Source organism: Maylandia zebra, linkage group LG2 (assembly GCF_041146795.1).
Source record: "Maylandia zebra isolate NMK-2024a linkage group LG2, Mzebra_GT3a, whole genome shotgun sequence".
NCBI lineage: Eukaryota > Metazoa > Chordata > Actinopteri > Cichliformes > Cichlidae > Maylandia > Maylandia zebra.
This window is the reverse complement of record NC_135168.1, coordinates 23130712-23149369: the sequence shown is the minus strand read 5'-3', so window position 1 is coordinate 23149369 and position 18658 is coordinate 23130712. Positions and strand designations below refer to the sequence as shown.

Here is an 18658-nt window from a genome sequence, read left to right as displayed (position 1 = left end):
TTAAGTATTCCCTGTAAAAAAAAAAAAAAAAAATCTGGATTATTCTGTGTATAATAAAGAAAAAAAAAACTCTTCGCTTTTACACTTTCATCTATGAAACCAAGGATTTTGTTAAACTGAACAGCTCCACAAACAAGTGTATATCATGCAACCAGAATGAGTTCAAACAGCTGCACATCACGCACGGACACGCACAGGTGCGACAGATGAGTTACCGCTTACCTGACGTAAAGATGACATGGCAATAGCCCTTTTCAAAGGCAATTCACATGCTGTGATGCCTCGAAACGAGTCCCGCTGAGAGACTATTTTACATACAGAGGATGTATGGCTGTAGTTTCCATGAAGGGCCAGTAACCAAAGCCATGTCCATAATTCTACCCGCTATGGTGGGGGGCTTACTCTGTTCTCGCAGAGGTGCACATGGCCTGGCTTTGGGTGATGTGGGAATCATTTTTTAATGTAAATAATCAAAACTATCAAGATGATGTTCCTCATGCCACCTAACTGAAGCCCACTGCACTACCAACCATCCTCTAGAATGATCCCCAGTCCAAGATTTTTTTTTGAGGTCATTGCAAGTCCACTTAAATTTATCTCAGGACTGATTTCTTTAAGCTGAAGTCAAAGATTTTTTTTTTCACTCTTGCTGGCACAAGTTTAAATGACTTAACCAGGCAAATGATTTGCCCTACTTTGTGTTTTCTGGAAAACACCGGCTGAATGCATGACCCACAGTAGTAGAAGATATGCCACACATGCACGTGCCAATTTGAATACAAATATTTTTATTTGTCCTGTAAGCTTGATTTGTAGTAATATGACAGTGGCATTTTTGGCATGCCTAAACACGTCCCCAGTTACGGGCTGACAAAGAGGAGAACACGCACACGTATCTGACAAATCCAGTGTATTTGCAGGAAAGCTGTCCAGCCGATGAACAGCTGGGAATAAACTCTGAACTTCATCCCACTTAAACATGTTATGGCATGGCTGTGTAATGGGCTGTGAAAGTTTAGTTTTAGAGCAGTTTTTAAATAGGAGACTCAAAGAATCCTATTTTATACATAAATGTTGTTTCAATGCCCCTGTGGTACATTTTCTTAAAATAAAATACAGTTTCTATTTTTTGTGTGTTTTTCTTTGACCACGTCTTTACTGACAGCTAATAATCTCCAACACTCTCCAGTTCAATCTCTCTGGATACAATGCACAGATTCTGTTGCCTGGAGACTCCTACAGAAACGGGGAGTTGTTTATTTTTTCATATTTGGGTTAATTTGGTGTATTCTCTACCAAACATTGCATGCTCAACATCTGAAAGGAATGTGTTAAGTATTCTTCTTTTTAGACATGGCACAAAAATAGCTCAAAGACACACTTACACGGTATAAACCAGGACTATATGGATCAACAACATGATCTCACATCACAGACACATAGAAAGACGCACACATCTAAACACACACACACTTACAGTACACGTGTTGCACACTGAGACAGAACAATGGCTTTTTTTCTACATACATTTTCTTTGTCTACATGTTTAAAGATACAAGAATGGTAAGGATTTACAAACAAATTTATTCCTTTTTTTCGCTTCTTTTCTTTTTTTACGGGAAAACAAACATGAGACATTGAACTTGAAATATTCTCTTTATAGAATTTTTATTGCAATCTAAACAGTATGGCTTTGTCTAGTGAAAATTCCTATCTGAGCTAGAAAAATAATAATAATAAAAAAACTGAAAAAGGTGTTTTATGGTGTTTATGCCAACTTTATCAATGGTCCTAATAATCCCTAAAGTTGTTCTAAGTCACAGACTCCTGGAACAATGTACGGACAGTACATTGTTCCATCACTAACCACTGAAACGTCATTGGGTCTTTTAAGAATAACCAACATGCTTTGTTTTATTGATTAATGTCCACATAGTGAATAGATTTTGTTTTCATCTACAGTACACCTATTTGAACATGACAAATCACTATGATATTAGTTGGATTAACTGATGCAGGATGCAGAATATTAGTAGGCTCTTTAGGCAGTGAGACACAACAACTCACAGACCAGTTATCCCAGGCTCAGTCTACGGTAACATTACCTATTAATTATGGAATACCTTTGAGGAAGAAACAGAGCATCGGTTTTAGCTTAGCGGCGGTCCCTGGGATGCATGCACGCGCTGAACGAGCTTGCTGTGTGTCTTCTGCAGGCCTGGCACGTTTGATTGAAAATAAAAGTTACACATGCATGTCTTTGTTTATGACGAAAGAAATAAGGTCTTACCAGCATTTCTTTGGTCTGGATGTCGATGAGTGACAGTCAAGGTAGATTTGTACATTAAAAGATGAAGGAAAAGGTTAGCTCAGGTGGGATGTGAAGTCAATTTCAATTTCAGCACGTTAATGAAAGTGTGAAAAACACCAATAAGTTAATCAAGTGCTTAATAACCAAATCAACCCGTTGCTAGTGGAGATGAAAGCATGTACCAGCAACCCCCAGTATCCCATTGGTCAATGCTCTGATTGTCTATGGCACCCACACCACCTAAATGATGACAACTTGGTCTGTTAGCTTATGATGAATGAAAATTCACACGTTGACATGAGTTTTTAAAATGTTTAAGCTGTAAAGTTTCTCTTCTGTCAAAACGTAGTCGCAGTCTAATCAGCTGACCAGATTAGAAAAGCTCTTGTAAAACTAGAGGTGGAAGCAGAAGGGATCTCTTTTTTTATCCTATTTTTCGCAGACCGTTTTTTTTTTTTGGAAGCTTTTGATCTTAAAAGGAATTACAAATCATATTTTAATGTTTTGGATTTATTCTGGCATTTCCACAAGTTTGGATGCTTTGAACATTGGCACCATCATCAACCATATATGCCCACTAGAAATCCTAATATCAAATACGTTATTCCAAAATTGTCCAGTCTTGTATCTTTGAACGAGTGCCTACATGCTACCAACAGCATTGACTCAAAATGAAACCCTCATTTACAATTCCTTTGCTAGAGGAGATGATATGAAGGCACGTGTCCTAAAAACTCAATTGTTGATTTCTTGTACTATAAAGGTCTACACGAGGTTTGTAAAAGTCGAAAACACCCATTGATTTAAACAGAACATGCTCCATCAACTGGAAAACGCGGTGGAAGTGCCATTTAAACACAAAAGTAAGCAGACACGAATCCACTGTCGTCCAATGCTGTTCTCCACGATGGCCATGCTCCGTCTGTTCTTAATGGGCGTGAACAAGTGCAAAACAACTCAGGTGTAAGAAATGTGAAAGTTTTACAACTACTGCGGTAAAGAAAAGAGGAAGAATGACACTGTCATCAAAGAGTAGAAAAAGCAAAGTAAAGGTTCTCTACAAAGGCAGTGTGTAGCCTCTAACAGTTTGACGAGGACACCCCCCCCCCTTCCCCAAATTCATTGTGATCCCAAGAACCTCAACATGCCCCGAATCTACACTCAAACCCCAACAAATAATTTCCTCAGTCTCTTTTCAGTTAACCCAAAGAACCCTTCCTCCCTCTGCCCCGCAGCCTCACCCATGCCAGACCGGACCCTGATTTTAGGGTTCATTTGATTTGTTTTGTGTTTTTTAGTTTTACTTCTTGAACATGTCCTGTAGAGGTCCAGGCAGAAACTTGAGGACGGTGTCAAGGATGCTCTCTTCGTCTTCCTCATCATCATCTCCGCAGCCTCGCGGAATCGCTTTCTTCGGGCGTGTCAGCGATCCCTCGCAGGCTTGCTCCATGGCCGCTTTTTCCTCTGCCTCCTTCTCTTCCTTCTTTTTTAACCCATACTGGATGAAGGAGGAACACCGGTGATGTGCAGGGAAAAAATAAAGGGTCATTAAATGACGAGTGAGACCCACCTCTGTAATCAGACCTAAAATGACATGCAGCATCAGTGCCAGTCTGGGGTGTAACATGTTACAAAGTAATGCGCTACTGTAATAACATTACGTTTTTCAGGAACGCAGTAAAGTAACACGTAGCGATATAAAATTTCTTCTTTTCTTTCCAGTCTTCCCAGTATAGGTTTTTGTTTAGCGTTGAATTGGTTTTGCCTTTTGTTTCGTACTTCAGCCACAATAAACAGCTAACTTTTGGTTAAGAATCAAGTTTTCATTTTGCGTGTCTGCGTTTGGGTCCTCCTCCTCTGTCCAAGGAGTCGGAAGCTGACTGTGACAGAAAGTATCAAACAAGTCTGTGTTTCTAAAGTGGAATCATCTCTTTGAACTTTTCTTTGTGTTGTTGTGTTCACATTTAAACTCTAACACAAAAATTGCATGTGCGTCCTCATTAGGCTCGGGTGTGTTGGCGTGCTGGACTGTAGCCTCAGGTTTATATTGTTAGCTGGTAACTAAGTAATTTCTGTGTGTTGCAGCTCAAGTAGCATACAGTAGTGTAGCAGTTTCTCCAGCTTGTGCATTACTTTTGAGAAAAGTAACAAGTAATGTGTAACGACCCCAACACTAACCTTGTCCCTGATGGTCTGCCGTACTTTTTCCCTCTCTGCCTCCATGCGGGCGTGTTTTGCCTTCCTCTCCTCCTCCTGCTGCCTCAGCGCCTCCTGTCGCTCCTCCTCCTTCTTGGCTGCATCCGGGTCCTTCTCCTCCTCCCCGCCTAACATCTTACCCATGTCTTTGGTGGCCCCTGGACAGAAAACATAGAAATACTGTAAGTTCCTTCATCGTTATTATTTTTTTAAATCCAGATGTTAAATGTTTCCAAAACCGAACAAATAAGAAAAAGAAAAATAAGTTGCAGCAATAATTTCACTTAAGAAGAAGTCTAATAATACATTTGTGGCTGCTATGACGCAGACCGATTCAAAAGATAACATGTACCTGACACCTGCTTCTGTCATGGTTATCATCATCATCATCATCATCATCATCATCATCATCATAGTTTATTTACATAGCACTTTAAAAACACACAAGGCTGACCAAAGTGCTGAACAATAGAAATATAAGAGATACAGTAATAATAATAAATACGATAAAATAATAAATATAGTAAAAACAAAACACTTTTTTTTTTAGTCAACTATTAAAATACTGTGTGTTTGCATTTCTGAGGATTAGGTGGTGAACAGGTTCACCCAGGAGCTTCAAGGTCCGTTGGAAACAAGACGGAAGAAGAACAGCCAGCTGGAAGAGCTTCAAAGAAACACTGAGACAGAGGAAGACACATTCTTCCATCTGCTGTGGCCATCTGTTATCTCTATCTGTACCTCCGCATTCTGCTACTAAACATAATTCAGACTGAACGTAAGTTTTCAAAGTTTCTGGGCACAGCGTGTGGTGAAAAAATGAGACTTTATTATTATGAAGGAGATAGACTTTGGGCCTTTTTATACTTACAAATGAAAATATTGATCAATTAGAAAAAAATCTGAATGAAATCAAATCAAATATTTAACATCATTTATCAAACAAAAATGCTAACAACCTCTGATTACAGAATAATTAGGTACACATCCCAGTACAGGGTCGGAACCTTGCATGCTTTTCATTAAAAGTCTAAGGTTAACACTTACAATAGTAGAGTGGTGTTATCGGTGACGGTTACAGTCAGATACAATCAATTCTCAGAAATCTAAAAAACTAAAGCAAGCTGAGAAGTTCCCAGAGCAGTAAACAATTTTTTTTTCTGAAAACATTGATTCATTCAGATTCATTCATTGGCATTTTCTGTGTTACAAATACATTTTTTGGTTTATATCATAAAGAGATTAAAACTTAAACCACTGAAGGAAGTCTTTAATCTGCCTCCTCCACATTCTTGGATACGTTTCCCACACACTCACTCTTACTTACATTTGTCACTGGAGTTGCCTTTCAGATGTGAAAGCCACTCCCTCCGGTCTATCGATATTGCTGTTGTTACCTCCGTCTGATCGATAGTAAATACAGGACCACCTGAGAGTGTACAAATTATGGATTGTCCAGCAGAGAGAAAACTTCATCTGAGTATCGATCTGCCTCTCAGGGACTGGTGAGAGGACAGTCTGGCTGGCAGCCTGGTTTTCCAGCCTAGTGCCTTTCTTAAGCCTCACAAGCTGAATATGTCTTACTGCTCAGGCTGCTCAGGTTAATCATTGGAACATAGTCTTCTTGCGGTCCTCGATATGTTCATAAATACAAATACAATCTACAAGGTCTGTAAGTGGCCTGTTTGGAAGCAGATGGGGTCATTAAATATTGATTTTATCCATCATCATCAATTACAAACTCTATAATCTATCACAGATATATTGCAGTTATTTATTGTTATAATGCAGTAAAAACCCGAGTTAGTACCTCTCTTGCACAAGAGTCTAAAGAGACCAATTCTGAGTAAATTACTCAGAAGAAACGTGGCTTTAAAGACTCTGTGGTTCTCTCCTGGGTTTGTGAGCCTAGGGGCAGCTGCTCCTGTCGCTCCTCAGCAGACTCATGCAGTGGCCCTAATTGCCCTGCAGCGCTGTGTGGTGGCAGCAAACCTGCAGATGACAAATTAGCGCTCAGCTGGTGGGAGGGGCAGGCTGTGAAATGTTCCCTGTAACTTGCTGAGGAGGTGGGTTAAGGTCAGAGTGTGTGCTGTGGAGCTTTCATTGTGATAAAACACTCAGTTACACCATGTGTGAGCATGTACAGCTCATGAATCAGACGACCTTGGTTTTTGCCTTCACCTTAGAAATAGCTCAGTAGTTTTCAGATCCTTTAAACAGAGTATTTATCGCATGAGGTTTGCTTCTTTGTTCATTTGCAAAAGGACAATCTGTTATGCAGCAGAGCTCCAGTTATTTAAAAAAACAGTATGCAGCTGTATTCTCGCTTCAGATTATTTTTGAGGTGATGTCCAAGCACCGGACATTTCATGTCTCATTGTGATTTTTTATAGTACTGATGGAACAGAGTGAAGTTCTTTTATTGTTTTTTGCTCCCAATGTGTTCAGTAGGCTCATTCGCTGACAGTTATCTGTATCCATGCAACATGGGTTACAACACTTACTTGAAGCTGTTTACCAGAAAATATGTTCACCAACTCAATGGTAAGTGTCAATAAACACAAAGTACAGCTGAGTCTAATAATGATGTTTTATGGTTATAGTTTCTTAATCACAGTCTTTCAAGTCAAACTAACTATGACTACCTTTCTGGATCAAATGCAGGAACAGCCAAGTGATGTTTCCACCTGCCACCATTAGCACGATTAAAAGTTTAAGGTGTTTTGATAAGACTGTGCATGGTGAATATAATCTGTGTCAAGGATGCTCTCTTTGTCTTCCTCATCATCATCTCCGCAGCCTCGCGGGATCGTTAAAATAATTTCCCAGAGAGGCAGAGCATTTCCCTTTGCCCTTTTAACCACTTCAAAGAATGCATTTAGCCCGACTCTTGTATTTTGCTCATTTCTCTCTCTGCGTTTCAGTCTGTCGTTCCATTACCGTCACTGCAGTCCTTTCCTTTCCTTTCCTTTGCTTCTCATCCATCTCCCTGCTCCACCTTCACCACCTCCAACAATCCATTAGAGGCAAGCTCACAGATTTCCTCTGCAGACAAAGATAGGTAGTTTGAGGCTAAGTGCTCTAACGCCCTCAGTCCTTGCAATGTGCATTCAATCACTCATTACTTCACTATTTCCCAGACTCAAGTCTTTGTGCCACAGGAGCTGTAACGTACAAAAGCTCTGGGTTGGAAGGGGCAGAGATATGGAGCGTGATGGTTGCAGCACGGCTTCATCAGCATAAACTAGCTACCCAAAAGGCAAACAGTGGACAGCAGAGAGTCTCTGCAGATAAGATTTGATTGATTTAATAGATTTGGCTGAAGCTGATTAAGGAATGAAGTGGATAAATGTCTCAGCTGTATGTGGACAGATAACAGCAGAGAGAGAGATGCTCGTCATTACAAGCAGAGAGCTTTTACAAGGAGTAATTAGCAGCTGGGAATGAAAACCTCAGAAGAGGCTGAAATGGAAACTGAAATGAAATGGAGAGTAGATGTCTTTGTTGTATTTTCTGCAGTATTTGTCATTTTTATCTTTAAGTGCCTCTGCAGCCCTCTGCCCAACTGGAACAATGATTTGTTCTGTGTGGTGGGAGAATTTTATAAGGCATAAAAATTAACCATAAATTAACTAAGAGCAAAAGAAAAACCAAAATTATTGCTCCTGGTGAAAATGAATGAACAACAATAACTTGTCCTGTACAGAAATGGTTGACAGATTTTCTTTTGTTTTGCTGTAAATAGATCAATATCTTTTTTTGGTCTTTATTAAATAAATAAATAAAAAGGGTTTTTGAGGCTATCTGGAGAATAACTAATGTTGACGGCAAGCTAAAATTAGAGTAAAAGACATTTTTCCATAAAGCAACTCCAGTAAAACTTCTTTTTTCTCCAGGAAACATACGGAAACCTGCTCTACTGAAAATATATGTTTCTCTAAATAGATCAGTAGACCTAAAAATCATCATCAAGCGGCTCTACTTAATAATCATTAGGAACCGTCATGTCAAACTAAGTGCTAAACTTTACAAAATACTCTGATTCCTCAAACTCTGTCCTGATAATCGAACCCTCTTTTAAGCACCTGGCCTTAATCCTGAAAAATAAAAAATATGAAATCCTAAAAAACGAAGAGCAAGGCATTTTCAATAACCATCATCCTGCAACATTTTCAGGTTGAATCCAGGAAAAAAAGAATTTCAAAGAGATCCATTTGCAAATCAGGTAAATCTGACTGAAAAAGCCTTTTAAAAAGATTTGTCAGACTCTGGAATACTTGGTGAGCAACTACGACTTTCACTGGAAGGAAACTGATCCTGGTCTGGGTTTGTGTTACACCTAGTAGCACAAAAATAAAACATTTCATTGTTAGAGGAAAGAATACATCCAATTATTTATAGAGTAATTATTTAAATACATAAAAAATGAATAGAAACTGAATGATACGACATCAGAGATCTAAATTTGGACAACCAGCAGCGTCCAGATATGGTGGTCACTTGCAACATACACTATCAAATTTATGATGGATAATACATCTTTTGCAGAAAAGATTATGGGTTAACCTAAAAGCACAGCAGAGCTTTAGTCATTTAATTTGTTATATAAAAATCATGTTAAAATAATTTCGTTTGTTTTGTGTTGCATTGTAGTTCTGTATGCATTTGGTAGAATTATAAGAAGCCAGTTCGCAGGACAGTCGACGTCTGTGTTTCAGACTTTCATTCGCTTTGTTTTCACTTGTTTAATTTCATTTCACTCATTTATTATGTTGACTCCATGTTGAAAAAATGCTTCTCCAGTGCATTTAAATGCAATGCCCAATGCAATGGGTACTAAGACAGTCTTGGTACCAGCAGCAATTAGAGACAAAGAGCCATCGCAGCCACAGCCTAAAAAAGTGTGGTTAGACATCAACCTGCTCTGAGAAGCAGAAGGGTTTGTATGTAGAATGATTAAAGACATTTTAAAGACTCAAATATCCCATTCAAATGTGTTTTGATGATACACTGACAAGCTGATTTTTCAGTTTTTCAGTGTTTTAAAACCATGAAATATAGAAACACAAAGTTCTCATGCTCAGTTATCATTGTTTACTCACTGAACTTCACTGTAACGGAAACTCTGACCAAACTTTTCATTTAAAAGAGAACAGATGATAAAATTAATTAATTAATAAATAAAAGACAAGCTATGCCCCACTGACTCCTCCGGCCAGTCAGATGGATGGCAGTGCTGTTGGTTAATTTGTGAGGGGTGGGGAGATTTGAAAAATGAAGCTCATTTTAATAATGGATTACCCTCGTTACCAAATTAGGCCTTCATAATTCACATGAGTGTCTGGATTTGCCACATCGATCAGATATTCGGGCAGCATGACAGGGTAGTTGTTTAACCCTTTGTCAGAATTCCACATTTCCAACTGGGAGCTTCTTTTTGCGGAGTCTAATCGACCGATCGCCATGCCCGCTGGCTTCCTGTCATTACTGTATCCTTATCTTCATCACGCCTGCACAGGAAATGAGAGGAGAAGCGCGACCTGCGTGGTCAGGACCGGTTCACGCTGATCTCTCAGAGAATATCTGAACATCTTTTATTTGAGCTTCTTTATGAGAAACGGCGAGACATTCGCATGTTTGATAACCTCCAGAACACAAAAAAGGCACGGAGTCCATATTAGGAATAAAATGAACGAACTGATGGCAGAGACAAAACATGGGCAACAGAGAGACTCAGAGATCACATCTTATCACTGGGGTTAATGACAAATTTCAAATATCCACATAGCTAATAATGTTCCACCTTAAAATGAAAAGTCACATATTGTTCTGTGAAAACTTGCTTGATATTTTTGCCAGTCCAAAGAACCCAGATTTCTGATAAAAAATAGTCCTGCTCAGATCCAAGCTCTTTGTTTTGAGGGGTACAGTAAGTGTTGGACATGCGTGCAATCATTTAATCTGAGGATTAAAATTTGATGCATGTACTATTTCATGATATTTGAGTTAAAAATACAGAGCATCTCTCTCTCGCTCATGTGTTTGTGCAGAGTTTTGTTCCCAGCCTGTGTGTGGATCGATCACGCTGCCCTGGACTGATTAATCCAACACATGGAAACTCTGATGAATGTGATTTGTAATTAAATAACCAGTAAATACAAACTGAGGCCTGCAGCTGAAATCTATACCTCAGTCTGCACCAATGAAACGTTCAGGAGGTCTCCCACAAGTAATGACATTAGTGAGGCTCAGCCTGAGAGTGTGTGAGGCTGGATTAGACAAAGTTTGCTTCCATGTGTTGTGTTTTACTGCACACACCTAAATTAAATGACATTTTTCTCTGTGTTTGTGCAGATAAAGCATAAACCGGAACCAGGCCTCAATCATGTCCACATGTGGAGAATTCACAAAGCTTTCCAAAGGCTCAGAAAATACATCACAGAATAAATGTGCACTGTCGTCTACGTGTTGATGGTTTTCTTTTCAAAGGAAAAATAAGTCTTTTTACAAAAAATGTTTCCACCAAGCTTGGAAACTACTATTTAAAATTGTTTAAGAATTAAGTTATAAGAGTGTCACATCTGTTTCATTGTGTTTCTTTTTAGTTTAGTTTTTTAATGTTGAAGTTTCAGGATTTTTTTCTTTGAATTTATGGGATAAATCTTCACTGAAGACTTGAGGAAAAAAAGGTTCTGGAAGCTGACGCATCAGAAACAGGAAAAACTAGGCAGTGTAAGAATCTGAGCAAATGTTAATAGACAAAACTGCAGTGACTGCAGTGATGGAAACCTTGTCGTAGACAGGGTCAAGTAACTCACTTACCCACAGCAGGAAAGAAGTCCAATCCATGCAGCCTGAGCCCACAGAAGAGCTTCAGTAGAACAAACCTCTGAAAGCCTTATGATAGAAAGATGCTGGTAGACATATTGTGTAGACCGTGGTCAGACTGTCCACAATGTCCACTGCTGAAGGCACCTGTTCTGTGGACATCAGTATCTGAACTGAAGCTGGCTCCATTAAGAGGGCCAGTCCCCACAGTGCCCCCCATTTCCAGCTTTACAGTAGAAATAAATATGGTTTTGGCCTCTATGGATGATTTTCACTCTAAAATCTGCAGCCATACACGTATGCGTTCATGTTCTCATATTTTAGTCCAGATTAATATCTGAGAGTAAAAACTTTAATCGATGGAGGAACGTTCACTGGGAAACTTTTCAGGCAATATAACTTGGTCTTGGTGCTTTGGTGTAATAAAGTGGGGGTTCTTCACAATATCGACTAGCTAAAACGTGCCTGATCCACAGTAGGAAAGACAAATATGACTTTAGTAAAAAAAAAAAGTACATTTCTTTTCACTTTTTTATTCCCTTTCTCCTGTTTATTTCCATATTTCTGTGTTTGTATGTTAATGGCACGAGAGTTCCTCACCTCATTTAAAGCCAGCGTGTAGTTAATAGGTTACTGCTGCCAGCTAGTGTCATGGAGATTATGTTTTGCTTTTGTGTGCTTCACCCTAAAGACCAAAACTCCATACAAAACATATGAAATGAACACTGTGCTCACAATGTTTTCTCCACTGATGTTCCAAATGCCAAAAATGATGAAGTGTTAATATTTAAATGTAGCAGAGTCTTTTCTTATTAAAATAAAATAAAAACAAACATTTTTCAAATAGTTTTATTCAGCGTTAGTCTCCCACTATAAAAAAATATATTAGGGGCATTGCTCTATCAGCTCTTTGCCATGGCATTAATAATTTACCTACCATTGATGCCTCAGCTTCCATAGACGACCTGCTATCTCACTATAACAATGAACTTATCAACCTCTTAGATACCTTGGCTCCCCCAAAAAACTTGAAAACTTGAACTTTCGCTCTGCCCCATGGTATTCATCCGAACTTCGCCAACTTAAAGCTACTGGACGCCACCTGGAACGTCTCTCCAGGAAAACAGGACTTACTATTCATAAGGACATGTGTCTCAGTCATATACAACATTATAAAGAAGCTATTCATCATGCTAAATCTGCCTACTACCCCTCTGTTATTGAATCCGCTAAAGGGAACACACACTTTGTTTTCTACATTACATAATATTGTTAAACCCCCAGATACCTTTGAAATACATACACACTGCTGCAGTTTGCAACAACTTTACCAACAACATCTTTATCAACAACTGTCCTCGTCCTGTGATATGGTCAATTGTTCTATCTGCATTTTTTGCCCTTCTCAACTGTCATCCTCTCTATCCAATTTTGAACTTCCCACAATAATTCAGCTAACTTCCATAATTACTAAGTTAAAGTCATCATCGTGTAAACTTGATCCACTGCCGACTAATCTTGTCAAACTCTCATTCCCGTCTCTTGCCCCACTGATTACTAATATCATACACTCCTCTCTTATATCTGGTTCTGTTCCTTATTCTCTTAAAACTGCAATAATAACACCCATACTGAAAAAGAATGGTTCAGATCCCTCCAATCTAAATAATTTCAGGCCAATTTCAAATCTCCCTTTCTTAGCAAAAATTCTGGAAAAGATATCTAGCTGCACAGGTTCATCGTCATCTCACTGGAAATAACTTGTGCGAACAGTTTCAGTCCGGCTTCCATTCAAGTCACAGTACAGAAACAGCCCTAGTAAAAATCACCAATGATCTTCTGCTTGCAGCTGACTCTGGACTTATCTCCATCCTCATTCTCCTTGACCTCACAGCAGCTTTTGACACTATCTCCCACTGCATCCTTCTTCACAGATTAGCATCTATTGGTATCAATGGTACAGTACTCGCCTGGTTTACCTCTTATCTCTCTGGCCGCTCACAGTTTGTTTAATTACTCACTCACAGATCATGGTCTACTCCAGTTAATTCCGGTGTACCCCAAGGCTCTGTCCTGGGTCCTTAACTTTTTATCATCTATCTACTACCCCTAGGTAATATTTTCAGGAAGCATAGCATCCAGTTTCACTGCTACGCAGATGACACCCAGCTCTACCTGTCCCCCAAACACACAGCTACTCTCCCACCCAGATCCATTTCTGACTGTTTAAGTGAAATCAAGGTCTGGTTTACTCACAACTTTCTTAAACTTAATGGCAATAAAACAGAATTCATTTTATCAAAACTGACTATAGTCCCAACCACAAGTCTTTCATTATCCATTGATAACTCTGTTGTCACACCTTCCCCTCAGGTTAAGAGTCTTGGTGTCATCCCCGATAGCACTCTGTCCTTCACAGCACATATAAATAATATCACTCGGTCTTCCTACTTTCATCTCCGTAATATTAACCGCCTTCGTCCCTCACTCACTCCAAACAGTACTACCATACTTGTCAATGCTCTTGTCACATCTCGTTTAGATTACTGTAATTCTCTTCTCTATGGTCAACCTCATAAATCCCTCCATAAATTGCAATTAGTTCAAAATACAGCTGCTCGTATTATTTCCATAACTAGATCCACTGAACATATAACACCTGTTCTTAAACAGCTCCATAGGCTTCCAATTCACCTCAGTGTTAATTTCAAGATCCTACTTCTCACTTTCAAAGCGCTTCATAACCTTGCTCCTCCATATTTATCCGATCTTCTCCATACATACTCACCCCATCGTACACTCTTTTTTTTCTAAGCCTCAGATTCTGCAGGGTTTTTATTTTTAGACTAATGTCCTTACACGACCACCTCAACACACTCCCACTTCATATCAGAATGGTCATGTTCCACCTCAGGACTGAAACCGTGTTTTGTTTTTTGTTTTGTGTGTGTGTGTGTGTGTGTGTGTGTGTGTGTGTGTGTGTGTGTGTGTGTGTGTGTGTGTGTGTGTGTGTGTGTGTGTGTGTGTGTTTGTTTGCTTGTATATATTCATGAACAGCCAGCTGTGTCCTGGTGAAATAAATGCCACCCTGTTCCAAGGGAAAAGGTCACTGCACTCAAGCACACCTCTACAGGAGCTAAATTACAACAAACACAAACATTGGGGATGGATGGATGGACAGGTGGTTGGATGGATGATAAAGGAATGGATGAATGGGTGGATGGATATTATAAGGAAATGGCTGATGCTGTTTTACTGATGATTCTGATGAATGTGACGACTTTAAAGCTTGAGAGAGGAAAGAGGATCACGGTTACTTTAATCCCATATTTGTGTGATAAAGAATGTGTTCAGATGCAAGGAGGCAACGGTTTGCTGTCAGTAATGAAATTATTTAATCTTATTTACTCTAATATGCCACACGTTAGCAGCATTATTTACAAAAATATTATGTGCTGTGAATCAGGGTTGACATGACTTGGCGTTGTCACGATCCTGGGTCATTTGACCCAGCGTTTCAAGTTTTAGTTTTGTTTTTTTAAATGTTTATGGTTTATGTTTAAGTTCATTAGGTTATCTAAGTTCGTTTGTTTATCAGATTCCCTTGTGTTTTCAACGCCTGTGTTAAGTCTTCCTTGTCCTTTTATGTGTTTCATGTCTGAATGTCTTTTGTTATCAAGTTCATGTAGTCATGTCTGTGTTTCATTATGTTTCCCGTTTTATTTTGAAGAGGTCCTGTGTTCTTAGGTCAAATGTGATTAGTTGTATTCTCCCCTTGTGACTTTGTTATGTTCATTTGTTTCAGCTGTTTCCCTATGTGTTTCCACTTCCCTCATTATCCTCCTGTGTGTATTTAGTCCGTGTGTTTTCAGTCATTCCTTGTCAGGTCGTCTGCTAATCCACGTTGTGTCTCCAGGTATCAACGCCAGTCTTCATGTTTAAGTTTTTTTTTTCCATGTTTTACTTTTAGTTCACCCAGTTTAGGTTTTTGTTTAGTTTCACCCATGCCCTTTGTTTGTATCCATTTTTGCCAGCCTTAATAAACGGCTTGTTTTTGTCCACGCCACGTTTCACATTCTGTTTTGGACTGCAATTGAGTCCTTTTTACAATACATACTCACGTAATGTCACCTCAGCCAGACTGTGACAGGCGTTAAGGCCTACCTGTGCATTTATGCATGTGACTGAACCAATGTGGATCATTAAAATATCACCAGATCACCTGATAAATGGGCATTGGCACTTAGGTCACATGCCCCATAAGCCAGATTCTATGAATCATCAAATGCAGGTGGCATCTTTGCCTGTTGGGGCATCACTGGAAGCTCTAATTTGCATTTGTTCACTCAACTACTTCTGACCCAACCCAGATCTCGGCTGAAGTCCCGGGGTGACCGTGCGTTTGCTCTGGCTGCCCCGGTACTGTGGAATACCCTTCCTCTCGACCTCCGCGCATCTGATTCCATTGCACTGTTCAAATCACGACTAAAAACCCACTTATTCAATCTTGCCTTTCCCTCTAGTTAATATTTCTTTTATGATTTTATTTCATGTACTTTTATGCTCATTTAAATTCTTGTTTGCTCTGTACCTGTTGCTTTCCTATGTATCAGTGACAGCTACCTGCTTGCATACTTAGTACTTGCTTTGGTCCTATTTCTATTATCCTGCTCCTGTTCTCTATGTTACTTGCTAAGCAACTTGGCATACCCTTGGTTTTTAAGTGTGCTTTATAAATAAAGTTTATTATTATTATTATTATTATTATTATTATTATTATTATTATTATTATTTGTTGGGGAGGAGGCCCCGGGGCAGACCCAGGACAAGCTGGAGAGATTATATCTCTCGGCTGGCCTGGGAACGCCTTGGTGTTCCCCCGGATAAGCTGGAGGAGGTGGCTGGGGAGAGGGAGGTCTGGGCCTCTTTGCTTAGGCTGCTGCCCCCGCGACCCGGCCCCGGACAAAGCGGATGAAGATGGATGGATGGATGGATTATTTGTTGATCTTATTGAGCCAGCTTGTCTGCAGCAACATGTGAAACTGTCGAAACATTACTGTACACCAGAAGCAACTGTTGAAGGCAGCAACACTAGCTCTCTTATGAGAAAGAGCGATAGAAGAGAACACACACAAGGAATAAGCATAGAAGAATCGATTGCAGGAAAACTGAGAAGAAGAAAGGAAGAAGGAGTCAAAGGAGAGGAGCAGATATAAATTAGTCCTGTGACAAAGTGGGAAGGCTGAGCTTTAAAGGAATAAATCTCATTTCATTTTGGCCGGTAGTCACCGAGCTGACTGAACTAGATGAGAGGGCTGATTTAAGGAGGCATAACCTCAGTACCCTTGGGGGACCTTCACTTACAAGAACATTCACTTAGATCTGTTTTAGTTTGCTCTTCGTGAATGAGCCCAATCTCAGCTAGCATAAAAGCCACATGGGGTGTAAATGACAGGCTGAGTCAAAAATATGGAATTGCAAAGGAAATACAAGAGGATAAAACTTATTATCACCATTATTGTGATAAATCTCCTTTCCTGTTACAGTTTGTCAGTGAAATAAACTAAATATGTTTTTTTAAAACCAAAAAATAAGAAACGAGAGAACTAAAGTGCTGCTGCTGAGGTTGGACGTGCCTTTGCATAAATATGCACACATACACAACAGGTTTTAAAATGAGGACAGTGCTCTGTGGGAAACATCTACAGGCTTCTCCACCACAGTACCCACACCAAACACCTAAACTTTCTTTATGCCTTCAACAAATTTCACTTAAAGTATAGATTTGAGTAGGGCTGCCACAAATGATTATTTTGATAGTCGACTAGTCACCGATTATTTTTGCGATTAGTCGACTAATCAGATCATGCATCCATTGGACGTAAAACGTACAGCTTATTGCACCAGCACGCATCTGCTCTTATATAACTATCATTAGCTTACAGCTTTAAGTGTTTAAGGTATGTACTAACTAAAAATAAAGACAAGATGATAGTTTATTAAATTTTGATGAAATTTGCAGATTGTTTCGGTGAAGTTTAATAAACTCCTTGCTATCTAAAATATAACGGGACACCGGAGTATATTCTCGAGCATCTCGCAGTTCTGATAATCAGTTGTCTGCTTGACGTTTATTCAGCTGTGTAAAAACTACAACTTTAATCTCAGCCAAACCGATTTACTCAGGAACAAATAAAATACTAAAAAAAGCCAAACAATAACATTTTTAAGTTATCTAAGTGACTTATATGTGTTTAACCTGAGTAGCGAAAGACGGCGGTGGGTTTGAAAACGATTTGCCGGGAGTCCGGTGTTCTCACGGGCTCTAGTGAGCCTTGCCCCCGGCTAGCTATCGAGCTAGTGGGTAACAGACTTCTCTGAAAATGTAGGAGCGCTTTTGAAAATGTGTGGTGTCTTGATAAACTGAGCAGATATTTGAGGTTTACACAGATGCATTCTCGCCTGAAAATATGTTAAACGTTTATTTTGTGACCCAGAAAGTATAATAAGAGTAATATTAAAACTAACTAGCTGCCGCCATTGTTGGAAACTGAGCAGGGCTGCGCTATGAATTCTGGGACAGAGCTACTTCTTCTTCGGGGTTTAACGGCAGCTGGCATCCTTGTACATGCAGTGCTGCCATCTTCTGTTTCAGTCCGTTATTACAATCTTAAATTATACTACTTATTCCTGCGTCTTTTGGGATCTTACAAAGCTTCAAACGACACGTCGACTATTAAATCAGTCATCGACGATTTTGATAGTCGACGTAATCGTGACTAGTCGACCAATCGTGGCAGCCCTAGATTTGAGAGCTCAAAGCACTGGAACTTGACCCATTTGCTAGTCCACTGAATTAGCCTCAGGGAGGAGGACCAATTTTTGGGAGCTTCTGGTGCAGTCAGGTCAGGTTTCCAGTTCACACATTCATTTTTATGAAGCCAGATACATTTTTTTAAATGCTACTAGAAGCCTATATGGTTGTCAGGTGATAGCTATAGTAATCACAGCCATACCTTTTTAGATGTAATTTGTAACGGCCGCCATTTTCTTTGTGAGTATTTATTGCATTGCGTGCTGCGGGGGAAAGCCTGTTCTAATGTTTGAGTCTATTTTTTAGCACCTGACCATCCCTTTTTGCTTCTCATCCGTAAACTCTCTCCATACTCGTTCATGTGATTCTTGCGTAGGTGGTTGAAGAGGTTTGTCGTGTTTGAGTCTGTGGTAGGGACCTGTTTACGGCATAATTTGCATAGTACAGTTTTCTGGTCCGTGTCAGACTTTTTCATAACCAAACCCTGTCCATGCTACAGCAGTAGCCCC

The 18658-nt window shown here is 39.5% G+C and overlaps 1 protein-coding gene and 1 long non-coding RNA gene across 3 annotated transcripts in view; one reads left to right on the top strand and one right to left on the bottom strand.

The window, feature by feature from the left end:
* The window catches only part of cplx2b (complexin 2b), a 59968-nt gene that overhangs the window by 1196 nt on the left and 40114 nt on the right, over positions 1-18658 (bottom strand). For both annotated transcript variants that reach the window (XM_004552057.5, XM_004552056.5), the window contains exons 3-4: positions 4490-4665; positions 1-3809 (exon numbers count right to left, since the gene is read on the bottom strand). The exon at positions 1-3809 is cut by the window's left edge and continues 1196 nt beyond it. In XM_004552057.5, coding sequence (XP_004552114.1) covers positions 3612-3809; positions 4490-4665 — 374 coding nt within the window. In that variant the 3' untranslated portion in view covers positions 1-3611. The remainder of the gene's footprint in view (positions 3810-4489; positions 4666-18658) is intronic.
* LOC105940922 (uncharacterized) lies at positions 4609-5769 on the top strand. Its single transcript, XR_001167582.3, has 2 exons — positions 4609-4689; positions 5100-5769. It is a non-coding gene; the product is annotated as an uncharacterized LOC105940922 (long non-coding RNA).